We start from the raw sequence: 16,328 nt of genomic DNA on the forward strand, positions 1-16,328 counted from the left end.
AGCAAAAAACTCACTGTTCCGAAAGTTAAATGAGGATCAATTCAATATAGCACTATCCAAGAAATAGGAAATACCAAGGAAACTTCTGGAATGTGGACCTAATAGCCATTAATCCAATTTTAAATTGTATACTGGGGGAGAAGTATGAAACAGTAAATCAGCTGAAGTATGAACTTCTCCAGCCATCAAATATTTGACTTCATGTTTCAGGCAATGTCCATTTGAAAGTAAAGGAATGACTGACTATTCTATTGCAAGACAACGGGAGGGAAACCACTGAAGTGGGTTATTTAATTCATAACCAAGATTATTCATTTATTATCCATACAATGTGGATGAATTATGAATCCAGGACAAACTAACAGGAATTCAGGTCAGAATTTCTACATTTGTTTAAACACCTGCAAATACTGAGCATGCCTTACCACATTCCATTAGTGCTAGATGTAAGTTTAGCGTCACTGTTCATCCTGAGAAAAGTTCTATACCCTCTTCAAAACAAGGTCCACAGACAATTGAGTCAATACTGCATCGGGGGTAACATCACTGGTAGCTAAACCTCACCATTTGGTGTTCAAGGACGGTTCTTGTCTCCTAATGAAATGCAAATCTGTGTAGTCTTGACTCAGTTGAGAAAGGATGTCAAAATAGGAATCTAACCAATGATGTCTTCATATGAAAAGTCTGGCAAAACCAGCAAGGAGATCAATCTTCACCAGACTGGCTGATACTTTGGATGAAGATAGTGACAACATTCATTCTACTCTTTGTCAGATATTGCTTTATTTGTTTATCCTTTGGAATTGCTCCTACACTGACAATTTCTCAATGAATTATGACTGGGTGTTTTGAGGGGTTAGGACCACGATAAAACAAATGCCTATACATTAATGTGTCTCAGATAGACATTGTGCAATTTTTGACATATCATGTTGAACACTCCTTACCTCCTCTCCGTTAACTTTAAGCAGCATCTGGTTTCCATCACATTCATCATTACTGCAAGTTTTTGATGACCCTGCTTCTAACTCTGTTGCATTTGTTATTGCTGCATCGACAGCATCTTATGGAAAATGTTCAATTTAAACTTTTCAGTGGATACTAATGGCTCTATTCTTTTTTGGCAAGAACCTCCCACTGAAATATTCATAATCACAGTAGAATATTAGGAACTGATACTTGATTTGGTTTGATTGATTTTTTTATCTTACGTACTTTGCTTTAAAATACAGTGAAAAGTGTTTTACAGTATTGACACTCTCATGCCAGGATCTCTCACTGCCATGTCTCTGTTGCATCAACTTGAACAAACAGTTCAGGTGCAGAATCCTTGTTCAATATTATTGAACAAAAACTATCTACTTCACACTGCTTTTGGTCATGATTTCCAACAGCTCCATGGTGTTGCACTTTGTTTGATATTACAGCGAAACACCGTGCAACATTGTATTTTGTTAAAAGAGCGATAATAATACATTTTGCTCAGGTTGTGGCTATTGGTGAGAAAAAGTTAAAAAAAACAATTGGAATGATCTAGTACATGCTAGAAAAGAATGTGGCTGGAGTTCTACATTTTGAGATATAGTTCATGACAATGTGACAGAATCTACTCACCATCAAGATAAATGCTCCAATGATGGAATGTCAAGATGCATCAGAAAGGACAACAACTTATCAAAAACAATACTTCTCGTGAGTGAAAATGTTCAATAAAACAAACTCCAAAATATTAAAGTGCCTCAGACAGACATTGTGCCATGTTTAATTACCATGTTGAGTGCTCCTTACCTCCTGGTCGTTATCTTCTTGTGGATTCCAGCTTGCATTAGATACATCATTTCCGTGTGATGACCCTGGTTTCAGCTGTGTTGCTTTTGTCATTGCTGTAACCCCAGTTTCCTAGGGAAAACGGTCAATTTAAATCTGTTCAGTGGACAGTAATGGCATCTACTTTCTTGGCAACACCTTTCTGCTGAAATTTTCATCATCACTGTACAATCTTAGAAATTGATATTTGATTTGATTTGATTGATTTATTGTCACGTGTACTTTGTTACAGAATAGCGAAAAGCGTTGTATAGTACTGCTGCACTCTGGCAACATCTTAAACCACAGAAAAATAAAGGAATGAAGTTCACCTTCACAGTTCCTCCTGTGAAGTGTTCAGCCATGGAGTGGCCAGACACATATCCCCTCTCTGTGCCATCAGAACAAGTGCAAATGTACGGAATATTCTGAAAAACAGAACTCAATGCTGTGGGGACTGTGTGTTGAGAAGGTTGTGGACGAATGGGTATAGGAATGAAGAGGGAAAACGATAGACAAAGTTAGAGGAGAAAACGCAGCAGCATTTGTTGAATTGAGGACAAGGACAATGACGGAAGAGAAAACAGGTCATGAGCTGGGGTGTGGGGTGGGGGGATGGGAAGCAGGAGGACAGCATCACAGGATATGATGCAATGACAGGTATGTCAGAAAGTTACTGTCTTTATTACAGAGCGTCAAGGAGTGCCCATACAACTTAGCACAAGGTTTTTAACAGTGCGTTGAATCCCATCCTCTCTGATAACAAACTGTTAGCAACTTCACATGAACAGTTGCACAATGCATTTGTGATGGGTGATGTCTCAACCTCCATTCCATGTACCCAAAGTCCCTATCCTAGATTGCGTACAGTGAAAGCTCGCAAGTACAGATTGTGACCTTGGAGATTCAGACTATTGTCTCATAGAAATTGTTCTGCAAGGCACTTTCAGGGTTTCATGGTATTTTGCAGTCTGTCCTTCAAAACATGACTATGTTTGCTGAAACAAGCCCTTAAGGCCTGATAGTTACACTATGGGGTGTAAACATACCCTCCTCTGGCACAGTGATGCCATTCTGCAGGGGCCTGTCGGTAAAACAACAATATTTAGAACTCAAAAGTTAATTTCAACAAGGTTTGTCCAGATAATGCTCATTGATATTCAACTCACAACTGTGTACTCTAGGATTTTAGTTTTCGCTACCTTCTGGCTGCTATTTTGCTCCATTGCATGTGGTATGAATTAGATTTCTTCCACTGAAATTGTTTAACTCCTGCTTTCCATTGTCAAATGAGGATTTGGTATTAGTGATACTGTTGATGAGCCATATTCAGACAGACCAGGCTGAGTGACAATGTGCCCCTCGTCTCATAAGAAGAGGCCATTTTAATACGGTACACTGAAGCAAAAAACTCACTGTTCCGAAAGTTAAATGAAGATCAATCCAATACGGCACTATCCAAGAAATAGGAAATACCAAGGAAACCTTTGGAACGTGGATTTCATAGCCATTAATCAAATTTTAAATTAGACACTGGGGAAGAAGTACTAATTCTGTAATAAACAGTAAATCAGCTGAAGTATGAACTTCAGCCATCAAAATTTGACATCACGTTTCAGATAATATCCAATTGAAAGTAAAGGAATGGTTGACTATTATATTGCAAGACAAATGCAGGGATACCACTGAAGTAGGCTATTTAATTCATAACCAAGATTATTCATTTATAATCCATACAAGGTGGATGAATTATGAATCCAGGACAAACTAACAACAATTCAGGTCAGACTTTCCACATTGGTTTAAACTCCTGCAAATACTAAGCATGCATTACCACATTCTATTAGTGCTATGTATCAGTCTAGCATCACTGTTCATCTTGAGAAAAGTTCTATACCCTCTTCAAAGCAAGGTCCAACAGATAATTGAGTCAATGCTGCATCAGGGGGTAACATCACTGGTAGCTAAACCTCACCAGCTAAAGTTCAATGATGGTTCTAGTCTCCAAACCAAATGCAAATCTGTGTAGGCTTCACTCAATTGAGAAAAATTGTCAAAATGGGAATCTAACCAATGATGTCTTCACATGAAAAGTCTGCCAAAACCAGCAAGGAGATCAGTCTTTACCAGACTGGCTGATACTGGATGGATTCTGGCAGCTAACTTTGGATGAAGATTGTGACAACACTCATTCTATCCTTTGTCAGATATTGATTTATTTGGTTGTCCTTTGGAATTGCTCCTACACTTATAATTTCACAATGAATTATGTCTGGGCTTTTGGACGGGTTTGGACCACAATAAAACAAACTCCTAAACACTAATGTGCCTCAGATAGACATTGTGTAATGTTTGCCAAATCATGGTGAACACTCCTTACCTCCTGGCCCTCAGCTTTTAGTGGCTTTGGGTTTACATCAGATTCATCATTACTGAAAGTTTTTAATGACTCTGTTTCCAAATCTGTTATATTTGTTATTGCTGCATCCATAGCATCCTATGGGAAAATGTTCAATTTAAATCTCTTCAGTGGACAGTAATGACACTATACTTTTTTTGCAAGAACTTCCCACTGAAATATTCATAATCATAGTACAATATTAGGATTTGATATTTGATTCAATTTGATTGATTTATTGTCATGCATACTTTCTAACAAAATACATAAAAAGTGTTGTATAGCATCGCCACTCTCATGCCAGGATCTCTAACTGCTTATTCTCTGTTCTACCTACTTGAATGGACAGTTCAATTATATAATACTTGTTCAATATTATTGAACAAAAACTACCTATTTTACACTGTTTTTGTTTATGTTTTCCAACAGTATGAAATTACAGTGAAACACCATGCAATATTATACTTTGGTAAAAGCGCTATAATAAGACATGTTGCTGTGGTTGGTGAGAAAAGTCAAAAAAAAAAGGAATGATGTAGTGCATGCTTCAAAAAATCACCATAGAGTAGCTACAATTTAATTACTAACTTCAGGCACACAAATAAAATTGATGTAAGACTCACACAAAATTCAAAAACCAAACTTAATTAATTGATATTAAAAATGTGTATAAATCAGAACATTTACTTCACAGTAGTGCATGGTAAATACAACATGGAAGTTCTGGAGAGGGATCTGGTGACCATGTGGAACCCAGTGCTCACAGTAACCTCTGTGAGTAGTGGGCCCTCTCATTAATTACTATTCAACAGATGCTCAGTGGCTGAGCAGATCCAGCTCCACTGAATGTCTCTATTACTGGCTCCTCCCAAAGAGCAGTGAGTGATCCATGTCTACTCTGTCAGTCATGCAACCACAACTGAAATCGAGACACTAATCGATTCGATTTGTATAAGGTCACACCTATTGATTTTGGAAGCCTGATGTTGAAGTCAGTCTTGCATTCCAGGCAACAGGATATGGAAACATAACTGGAATTTGCCAAGTTGCAGGGTGTCATCACCTGCACAAAGGTGACACTGAGAGGGCTATATCACAACATACATTCGCTTCTTTAATCATATTTTTATCTTACTCCAAATCACATGTGGCTCAGGTCATAATCCTGGGGACCTTTCAGGTCTGTCATTTTGATTTTGTAGCCAACACTGAGTATTTTTTGTACTTCTACCAATAACAGTGAATTCCATGCACCCACCACTCTCTGTGTAAAGACATCTCCCCTAAACCTTCCTGCAATCACCTTAAAATTATGCCCCCTCATGATAGCCATTTCCACCCTGGGAAAAAGTCTCTGGCTATCCAGTCTATCTTTACCTCTCATCATCTTGTACACCTCTATCAAGTCACCTCTCACCCTTCTTTGCAACAGTGAGAAAAGCTCTAGTTCCCCCAACCTCTCTTCATAAGACATGGCCTCCAATCCAGGCAGCATCCTGGTAAATCTTCACTGCACCCTCTCTAAAATTTCCACATCTTTCCTATAATGAGGCAACCAGAACTGAAAATAACATTCCAAATGTGGATCAACCAGGGCTTTGTATAGCTGCAGAATAACCTCACAGCTCTTAAACGCAATCCTTTTGCTAATGAAAGCCAACACAACAAACGCCTTCTTAACAACCCTATCAACTTGGGTGGCAACTTTGAGAGATCTATAGACATGGTACCCAAGATCCCTCTGTTTCTCTTCATTGTCGAGAATCCTCTAATCTGCATTCAAATTCGAGTTTCCAAAATGAATCATTTCACACTTTTCCAGGTTGAACTCCATCAGCCACTTCTCAGCCCAATTCTGCATCCTGTCAATGCCCTGTTGCAACCTACAACAGCCCTCCACACTATCCACAACTTCACCAACCTTCGTGTCATTGGAAAACTTACTAGCCCACGCTTCTACTTCCCCATCCAAGTCATTTATAAAAATCACAAAGAGCAGTGATCTCAGAACAGATCCCTGTGGAACACCACTGGTCACAGAGCTCCAGGCTGAATACTTTCCATCTACCACCACCCTCTGTCTTCTATGGGCCAGCCAATTCTGTATCCAAACAGCTAAATTTCCTTGTATCCCATGCCTCCTTACTTTCTGAATGAGCCTGCCCTGGGGAACTTTATTAAACATCTTGCTAAAATTCACATACACCACATCCACTGCTCTACCTTGATCAATGTATTTTGTCATATCCTCAAAGAATTCAATCCAGTTTGTGAGACATGACCTTCCCTCACAAAGCCATGCTGACAGTCTCTAATCAAGCATAATAAATCCTGTCTCTCAGAATCCTCTCCTATGATTTGCCCACCACAGATGTGAGACTGACTGGTCTGTAATTCCCAGGGTTATTCCTAGTCCCTTTCTTGAGCAAGGGAATAACATTAGCCACCCTTCAGTCATCTCATATTCCTCCAGTGGACAGTGAGGAAGCAAAGATCATTGCCAAAGTCACAGTAATCTCTTCCCTCGCTTCCTGTAGAAACCTTTGATATATCCCGTCTGGCTCAGGTGACTTATCCATCCTTCTGTTTTTCAAAATTTCCAGCACAGCCTCCATCTTAACATCAACCTGTTTGAGTATATCAGCCTGGTTCACGTGGTCTTCACAAATGACAAGGCCCCTCTCACTAGTGAATACTGATGCAAAGTATTAATTCAGGACCTCCCCTACTTCCTAAGACTCCAAGCAAAGTTAACTCCATTATCACTGATTGGCCCTACCTTCACTCTGGACATCCTTTTGTTCCTCACATAAGTGTAGAACGCCTTGGGGTTCTCCTTAATCCTACTAGCTAAGGCTTTTTAATGCCCCTTTTAGCTCTCTTTAGTCCATTCTTCAGTTCCTTCCTGGCTACCTTGTAACCCTCTAGAGCCCTGTCTGATCCTTGCCTCCTCAACCTTAAGTAAGCTTCCTTCTTCCTCTTGACTAGATGTTCCACATCTCTTGTCATCCAAGTTCCTTCACCGTACCATTCTTCCTTTGCCTCATGGGACAATCCTATCCAGCACTTGCAGTAAATGTTCCCTAAACAATCTCCACATTTCTGTCACGCATTTCCCTGAGAATATATACTCCCAATTTATGGTCCAAATTCCTGCCTAATAGCATTACAATTCCCCCTCCCCAATTAAATACTCTCCCATACCATCTGCTCAAATCTCTCTCCATGACTATAGTAAAGGTCGGAGAGTTGTGATCTCTATCACCGAAATGCTCTCCCACAAAATGATCTGACACCTGACCTGGTTCGTTGTCAAGCACCAAATCCAAAATGGCCTCCCCTCTCGTCCGCCTAACTACATATTGAGTCAGGAGTCCTTCCTGGACATAGCTGACATTTAATACATGTTATGAGCTCATGCTAGGAGGTTAATGATGCAGTAATACAGGGAGGATGAAGGCTGCATTCTGTCCATCAAATAGCACCATATATTCATGCTCCAGTGTGCTGTACATTCATATGGTCGTCCTTAATGTTAGTACAAGCACACAAATGCTAAAACAACCCCACATTTCAAGCCCGATATAGTGCAACACATGTAATTTAAGAAGTGAAAATCCTTACATCAGGAAGCAAACACCACTCTGTTTTATCAGTATCTCGAACCTATGGAAAAAGCATACTAAGTTGAAAATTGCTTATAAATCTAATTCATCTTGCAAGTTTTTAATAGCATAATGACCATATAGAGTCATAGAGATATACAGCATGGAAACAGACCCTGCAGTCCAACTCATCCACACCGATCAGATGTCCCAACCTAATATAGTCCCACTTGCCAGCACTTGGCCCATATCCCTCTAAACCCTTCCTATTCATATACCCATCCAGATGTCTTTTAAATGCTGTAATTGTACGAGCCTCCAGCACTTCCTCTAGCAGCTCATTCCATTGACGCACCACCCTCTGCATGAAAACATTGCCCCTTAGGTCCCTTTTATCTTTCCCCTCTCACCCTAAATCTATTCCCTCTGGTTCTGGACTCCCCCACCTCAAGGAAAAGACCTTGTCTGTTTATCCTATCTATAAACCTCTACAACATCACCCCTCAGCCCCCGATGCTGCAGGGAAAACAGCCCAGCCTATTCAGCCTCTTCTTTATAGTTCAATATTGTAAAATGTTAAACTTAACAAGTCAACCATATATTTGCATGCACGCAATGGTCCAAATGGTCTTTTGTGATACAATAGTTATCCATTAGCCTCTCAGAGAAGCCCATTTCACTCTTGTGTTCCCTCAACATCCTGTATGACCCTGGGCCACAGGCATAATGGATACCAATTTGACCTCATAGATTAAGGACAGTATCCCCATGAATGAAGGTACTTCCTCCACTACATGCAGTCAAGAATCAATCACCCCAGAAATGTAGGAGGGACGAATAGTTTCTCCTTTTGATCCTCCAGTGACACACATGACTCCCCAGGCTGGGGTCTGTGAGATGCCAATTCCACCTCACAGAATCAATAAATTCTTTTCAGGAATCATTCCCAAGAACAAAACATAATTAATCACCACAGTCGCTGAAAACATACTGTCCTTTGATTTATCATTTATCCTCTTGATACTATGTGACACAGAACTTGAGTTCTGGGAGATGCCAATTCACTTCATGGAATAAAAAGACTTTTTTTTCAGGAATTATCCCCATATTCATCTCCAATGGGATAATCCAGTTAAAAAACAAAGTGATACTTGACTGATTGCACCAGACTTTGATTTTGAAGCAAACAAGATGCACCACACCAGTCAGCAACATTCACAAATTTTACAGTCCTTTTTCCTTCCTGGTGAGGCAGTGCAGTTGCTATGACAAGTTCATTTTTTTAAGGAAGGAAATCTGCTACGTTTACCTTGCCTGGCCTTTATGTCACTCCAGCTCCACAGCACTGTAGTTGACTCTGAGTAATTAGAGAAGGGCAGTAAACACTGGCCTAGCCAGTGACGCCACATCCTGTCAATGCAGGTATCTGACCCCAACTGGAGCAGTTGCTCCTCAACTGCAGGTAGCTGGTCAGAGAGATATGAATTGATAACCTGCGATCTCCACAATCATTTGACCTCTGTCAAAAGGTATGCACTCTGTAGGCAGTTAAATAAATACTTTATTCTGACCATATGGCAGCTTTGTGGACACAGACTCACCTTGATTGAAAAGTGTGAATTTACAAGAACTGCCATTACATTTTTGGGACATATAACGTAAAGGGATGCTCATAGAGCTTCGAGAAATTAAAGCGACCTGCCCAAATTTGTTAATTATATCAGTGGTTCTTTTGAATAATTAGTCAGATATTGACATTCATATAAAACCTAGTCACAATCACTGAAACTTATAAACCTTTTGCGAAAAAAACTAATAGTTTTAGAGTATTGAGCAAACCACAGCATTTCAGAAGAAAAACAAAAAGTTCAGCCTTTCAGACATGCTGATACACTGTAAATCCTGGTTTGCTCATTGTGGTGACTGCAAATGCATCCAGAACAGGTTTTAGACCAACCTGGCCATTCAAAACCAGCAGGAAGGTAGCAGAAAACCAGCCTACTTTGCATCATGCACAACCAAATAATGTTATGTGGTCACAGAGAGACACATTGACAAAACTGGGGCATTTAAATTCATCTGACTGCTTGATAACATTGAAATTTCAAGTTGAGACAGAACTCAAATTGCTAATTATCCATTTAGATTCTAGAGAGAAAATGATTCTAGTTTTTTCCAGAAATCAGTAAAAGAGATTATCCTTCTCAATGCACTGATTGCATGCAGGCCGCCTTTGTGGTGGGAGATGGAGATTTTCTGATCAAAAACTGATGGCTGGCCTGATGTTGATTAAGAGACATACCATCAGATGTGGGGAGGTGATTTGTTTAGTTGTGATATAGCTGCAGAACTAATAATGGTGGGCATGATCCAAAACTTACTTCAGTTCTGAAGTCATACTGGACTCACAACACAAACTCTTCCTCTCGTCATAGATGCTGCCAGACCTGGAAAACGTCCCCAGAATTTTCTGTGTTTGTTTTATCCCACAACCCCCTGTCCATGTCTGGAGCTCAATAAACACCTCCTTAGTCCCCCCCATCCCCAACTCCTGGACCCAGCCCCTTTTCTCCCACTCCATTGCTCCTGAACCAATCCCCTTTCCCCATTGCAGATACAAACATCCACTTCCCCAGATTCAAAATCCTTTTCTCCACTGCCAGGATAAACAGCCCCTTCCCATGCCATTGGAGCTATCTTACTGGAGCCGTCACCCCAGGACCTGACATCATTCCTTCATTCCTTCCACCCAGATGCCGACTACCCATCCCAACCTATCCTAAACATGTCATCATCTATCTGGCCCTTTGCCACCTTGCTCCCTTGCACCCTACATATACCAGTACCCCTAGCACCTCTGACACCTTTCCTGCCTGGGACTCTACATTCCCTGCCTACGTGGCACCCGACACTTCCAGCACCCTAAACTCACACCTATACTTAACCAATTCACAACAGCTGTCAAAGTGGCTGTCTATGATTCTGAGCCTTTAAATTCCATTATATGGCAACACGCAGCTGTGAAAAGGGGCCATATGAGAACCTATCAGAATGGAAGTGCAGCTCTTCATTTCTGAAAGTGCCCTGACTTGAGCCTCTTGTCTTGAAGTGCAAAGTTTTCTAATGGACTGAAAGAGTGACTTCACTGCTTGGGAAGTTCGGCCCAATATTTCTGGGAAGTTACTTCAAATTATCGATTGGTTTTTCCAGCTATGAATTGGCTGCCCTTCACAATTTCAAAGCAAGAAATTTAAAAGACAATGGCTCCCATATCTGGTGACCCAGAGAATAAACACCAACTCTTTCAGTGAGCTAACTGGATAATTTACATTAAGAAATTCATAGAACAGAGACAAAGAAAAGGTGATAGGCAAAGAAAAAGGCATTCTTATCCCCTTTAACAACAATTCACTACCTGAAACAATGATACTCCATTTTCACTTCTTTGCCAGAGATTCATTGCATTAACAATTTAAATTAAATGTAACTACCAAACATAACTTTCTGAGGCAACTTCATTGGAAAATTAATATGCAAATCTGATAACTTCTCAAAACAATAGAGGTTCAAATTGCCTTTTAATCTAACTGAAATGAAGTCTGTGCTTTTTTCATTGCTCCCACCTCAAGAACCTAATATTTATTAAAAGAAAGAGGTAAACTATGAAAGTAACTAGAAAAAATAGATGTATACCTTCTTCCGAAATGTTAACTTCTGTGGAATCTTTATTGAGTTATGCAGCTTTTTGAAACACATCTTAGAATAGTCAAACTCAAATCTTTTTAGCAGCAGAGCCAGTATCTGCGGGAGACTTTCAAAGTAGTATTCCTGAAAATAGGAAAGGACAGACAAACATTTATATATGGGGTAAAAACAATGACTGCAGATGCTAGAAACCAGATTCTGGATTAGTGGTGCTGGAAGAGCACAGCAGTTCAGTTTGGGTGGGTTGCGCTTCGGCGGGTCGGTGTGGACTTGTTGGGCCGAAGGGCCTGTTTCCACACTGTAAGTAATCTAATCTAATCTAATCTAAAAAAAACTATGTCAATTTATACTGGGACAGCATCATGCAGAACTGATGTCTGTACATTAAATACCTAAGTGCAGATAGTCTTACAGGGGGTCCCTGATTTATGAGCATCTAACTTAGAAATGCTTGTACCTATAAATGTGGCCCCATGCAGGGGTGAAATTTTAAAGACCTGACATACAATCAGTTCCTTTACTCACAAACGGCTGGCCTTTCATTGCCTTGCATTGTGTTCTGACTTGTGAAAAATCAACTTGCAAACTGAGTCCAAGGGACACAGTTAACAGTGGTAGAGTATAAAAAGTACTTGATTTAACAAGATGTAGCTTATTGATGATAATAGTAGGTACGAGTACAATGGCTATTCTGGCATAATTTCAGGATTCACAGGAGCCAGAGGCGACATTTCTGACACAGTCAGGATTTATAGCTGAAAACAGCAATTACTGGAGATCACAGAAGATCAGACAACATCCATGGAGAGAGAGTAAGCTAATGTCCCAAGTCTAGGTGACTCTTCATCCGAGTTGACATGAAGTGTAAAGGGGGCAGCATTTCTGGTATAATGGGTCGAGTGTAGAGTGCTGATAGAGAAAGGGTGTTGACAGTTCAGATTAAGTGATCAAAATGTGAGAATGATAGAACAATGGTGTGTCCATCTGCCAGACATGAAAGACACAGTCCCACTGGGTGGGGGAGGGGAGAGAGTTCATGGTGACAGAGAATGCAACAAGCAAATCTAAAAGGAAAGGAATGGGAAGGGGTTCACAAGTTGCAGGTGTTGAACTCAATATTAAGTCCAGAAGGTTGCAAAGTGCCTAGTCTGAAGATGTGCAGGTGCCGGTGCTGGACTGGGGTGGACAAGGTCAAAAGTCACACGACACCAGGTTATAGTCCAACAGGTTTATTTGAAATCACAAGCATTAGGTGAAGTGCAGCGAGGCACACAGGCACAGAATTTATAGCAGTGAAATCAAAAGATCATACAAATAACGTGAGTGGAGTGTCGACAGCTTGAATAATAAGTCTCTGCACATGATCAAAAGTGTCAGATGGTGTAAGTAAGGTGTCAACAGCTGAAAAGCAAGTGAAGGGGTGACATCTAATCCAATTAATTGAGACAAAGAGGTAATTACAAAAAGTTAAAAATAAAATGGCGCTGGAGACAAACCAAATGGCTGGAATAACATAATAGGTATAAGAGTCATATGCTGAGTGTCTAACTAAAGTAACAAGTCTGAAGATGAGCTGCTTCTCCAGGTTTCACTGTGATCCACTGGAGCACTGCAGCATGCTGAGGACAAATTAAATGGGCAGGTGAGCAAGATGCTATGTGAAAATGACCAGCGACGGGAAGGTCACCATCATGCTCACGCATAGTCTGGGCATGTTCTGCAAAGCAGTCACCCTGTCTGCGTTTAGTTTCTCCAATATAGCAAAGGCCACATTGTAGTGAATACAATACACAAGATTGGAGGAGGTACAGGTGAAACGATGCTTCCCTTCAAAAGAATGTTTAGGCCCTTGGTCGGTGAGCAGGGAGGGGGTGAAGGGACAGGTGCTGCATCTTCTGCAGTTACATGGGAAGGGGCTGTGGGGAGGGGGTTGACGTTAGTGGTTGAGGAATGACCTATGGTGTCCCAGAGTGAATGATCCCTGTGAAATGCAGACAGTGCGAGTCGGGGAAAGATGTGTTTGGTGGTGGCATTCTGCTAGAGTTTTCCGAAATGGTGGGAGAATGATCCTTTGAATGTGGAGGCTGGTGGGATGAAAAGTGAGGACAAGGGTAACCCGATCCCACTGTTGTGAGTGATGGGAAGAGCCAAGGTTGGAAGCACAGGTGATAGATCAGATGTGGTTGAGGGAAACCACAGTTATGGAAGAAGCAAGCCATGTCAGCAGACATGGAAGGTGGCACCATCTAAACAAATACGATGTGGGCGAAAGAACTGGGAGAATAGTTTGGAGTCCTTGCAGAGCATAGGGTGGGAAGAGCTGTAGTGAAGTTAGCTATGGGACTCAGTGGCTTTGTAGTGCATGGCAGTGGGGCACAGTTTATTCCCCAAAATGGAGACAGAGAGGCTAAGGAAAGAAAGAGAAGTGTTGGATGATGGGAAAGTTATAGAGGGGTTGACATTGGAGGCAAAATGAATACATCTTTCAAGGTCTTGGTGGGAGCATAAAGCTGCACCAAAACAATTGTCAATGTAAGGAAGAGTTGTGGGAGGGGGGCCAGTGTATGACTGTAATAAGGATTGTTCCACAGAACCCATAAAGAGGCAGGCATAATATGAGGGTGCCAATAGCCACTTCTTTGACTGAGCTGAATGAGCTGAATTAAAGGAGAAACTATTCAGTGAGAGAACAAGTTCAGCCAGGCGGAGGAGAGTAGTGATGGATGGGGAGTGTTCAGGTGTCTGGCCGAGGAAGAAGCCGAGAGATCTCTGACCATCCTGGAGGGTGATGCAGGTACAGAGGGATTGGACATCCATGGTGAACAGAAGGCAGTTAGGGCCAGGGAACTGGAAATTGTCAACACAGTGGAGGGCATCAGAGGAATCGTGGATGTAGGTGGGCAGGGTCTGGGCAAGTGAAGAGAGGGTGGAGACAAGGTAGGAGGAAACGAGCTCAGTGGGACAGGGACAGACTGATACGATGGGCCGACCGAACAGTCTGGTTTGTGGATTTATAGCTGTACTCCCCAGTTCTCCACTCAGAAGTATATGATGTCTTCAGATTTTGTGGAACCTGATTTTCTTTTAGAACCAGTACTTAATGTCATCTCCTGCACATACCCCTCCCCATTGTTAACAATTATACATTTAGGCGTATAATTTCACTTACATTTACCACTACCTCATGTTCACTTATCTCTAACTTCATACATTCAGACAGTCTGGAGGTGTTGCAGTTCCTTTGCAAAGTATTCTGTTCTGACTTGACAGATTTGTAGGTCCTTCTGCAAAGGGCTGTACATCTTTTTTCTGATCACTTGTTAATTGTTGCTCCCCTGAGGGATCTATTGTACCACAGATGTTCTTTGCAGAGAATTTCTTTTATTTCTAAAGTGGCTGTTCATCAATTATCTTATCTAGACCATCCTTCATCACCTGAATTTACTTCACAGTTGAAATCTCTGATAATTCATGTAACTGGCACATAACATCATCAGGATGACTTTCAGTCTCAATAATATCATTGTGGAAGGTAGCTTTCTTCTTTGCAAAAGCCTGGATTGTCAGACTAAGCAATTTCTTCTTTACCATGTCCTGTATCTGTGGATGATGTTCCGTCTGCCATGGAGTTGTAAACAGCTCATCCTTAATTTCGAGTCATAATGTTATAAAGCACGGAAACAGACCCTTTTGTCCAACTTGTCCATGCCGATGAGATATTCTAAATTAACCTAGTCCCATTTGCCAGCATTTGGCCTATATTCCTATTCCTGTACCTATTCCTATCCCTATTCCAATTACTCTGCGTTGTAATTGTACCAGCCTCCACCACTTCCCCTGGCAGCTCATTCCATACACACACCACCCTCTGTGTGCAAAACTTTCCTCTTAGGTCCCTTTTAAATCTTTCCTGTCTCACCTTAAACCTATGCCCTCTAGATTTGGACTCCACTACTTAGGGAAAAAATCCTTGGCTATTCATAATATCCATGCCCCTCATGATTTTATAAACCTCGACAAGGTCACCCCTCAGCCTCCAACACTCCAGGGAAAATAATTTGTTGAAGCCAATCTTTATTCTCAGACTGTTGACACATCTGAAGTACATAAATTTGCTGAGACTGCACAGAGAATCAGGCACATAGAGGGCTTCTTTCTATATCCTGCCCCAGCTCAGGTCAACACTCTCCCAGACCTGCAAAGGACCTTTGCTGTTCTTCATCCTCAGAAGAATTCATACACTGAATAAATGTTTATTCCTAGCCATATCGAACATCAAAGAAAGTAAGTACAAAAAACTTTCATGTACTCACCCCCACACTCCGGATTCCTCAACCGTTCCTGAACCTTCTCGCGACCTCTGGAAAACCATTGCCCACGCGGCCGCTGCAGCCACCAGCGCCGCGGCGAACGGTGACATCACTTCCGCCCCCATTGCCACACGGACAACAGTCACCACCGACCATGCAGCCTCCGCGGTCGTCGCCCAGACAACCACCTCCACGATCGCCAGGAAGACCATCGCCGACAAATACGCGGCCGCCGCAGGATCCACGGCCACCGGGACCAGCACCGTTTCTGCCCGGCGCGCCACTTCCGCCCCCGGAGCTGCTGTCGCTGCAGCCACTTCCGCCCCCGGAGTTGCTGTCGCTGCAGCCACTTCCGCCCCTGGAGTTGCTGTCGCTGCAGCCACTTCCGCCCCCGGAGCTGCTGTCGCTGCAGCCACTTCCGCCCCCGGAGTTGCTGTCGCTGCAGCCACTTCCGCCCCTGGAGTTGCTGTCGCTGCAGCCACTTCCGCCCCCGGAGTTGCTGTC

At 41.9% G+C, this 16,328-nt stretch overlaps 1 protein-coding gene across 2 annotated transcripts in view; it reads right to left on the reverse strand.

Moving 5' to 3' along the window:
* Positions 1-1,744: 1,744 nt before the first annotated feature.
* LOC122555823 (ubiquitin carboxyl-terminal hydrolase 47-like) overlaps positions 1,745-16,328 on the reverse strand; it is a 36,137-nt gene continuing 21,553 nt past the window's right edge. Inside the window, exons 7-9 of one of the 2 annotated variants that reach the window (XM_043701997.1) lie at positions 11,503-11,637; positions 7,829-7,870; positions 1,745-1,899 (exon numbers count right to left, since the gene is read on the reverse strand). In XM_043701997.1, the coding sequence (XP_043557932.1) occupies positions 1,762-1,899; positions 7,829-7,870; positions 11,503-11,637 (315 nt within the window). In that variant the 3' untranslated portion in view covers positions 1,745-1,761. The remainder of the gene's footprint in view (positions 1,900-7,828; positions 7,871-11,502; positions 11,638-16,328) is intronic. The other variant, XM_043701998.1, reaches the window with a different exon arrangement.

The sequence above is a fragment of the Chiloscyllium plagiosum genome, chromosome 13 (genome assembly GCF_004010195.1).
Source record: "Chiloscyllium plagiosum isolate BGI_BamShark_2017 chromosome 13, ASM401019v2, whole genome shotgun sequence".
Taxonomy (NCBI): Eukaryota; Metazoa; Chordata; class Chondrichthyes; order Orectolobiformes; family Hemiscylliidae; genus Chiloscyllium; species Chiloscyllium plagiosum.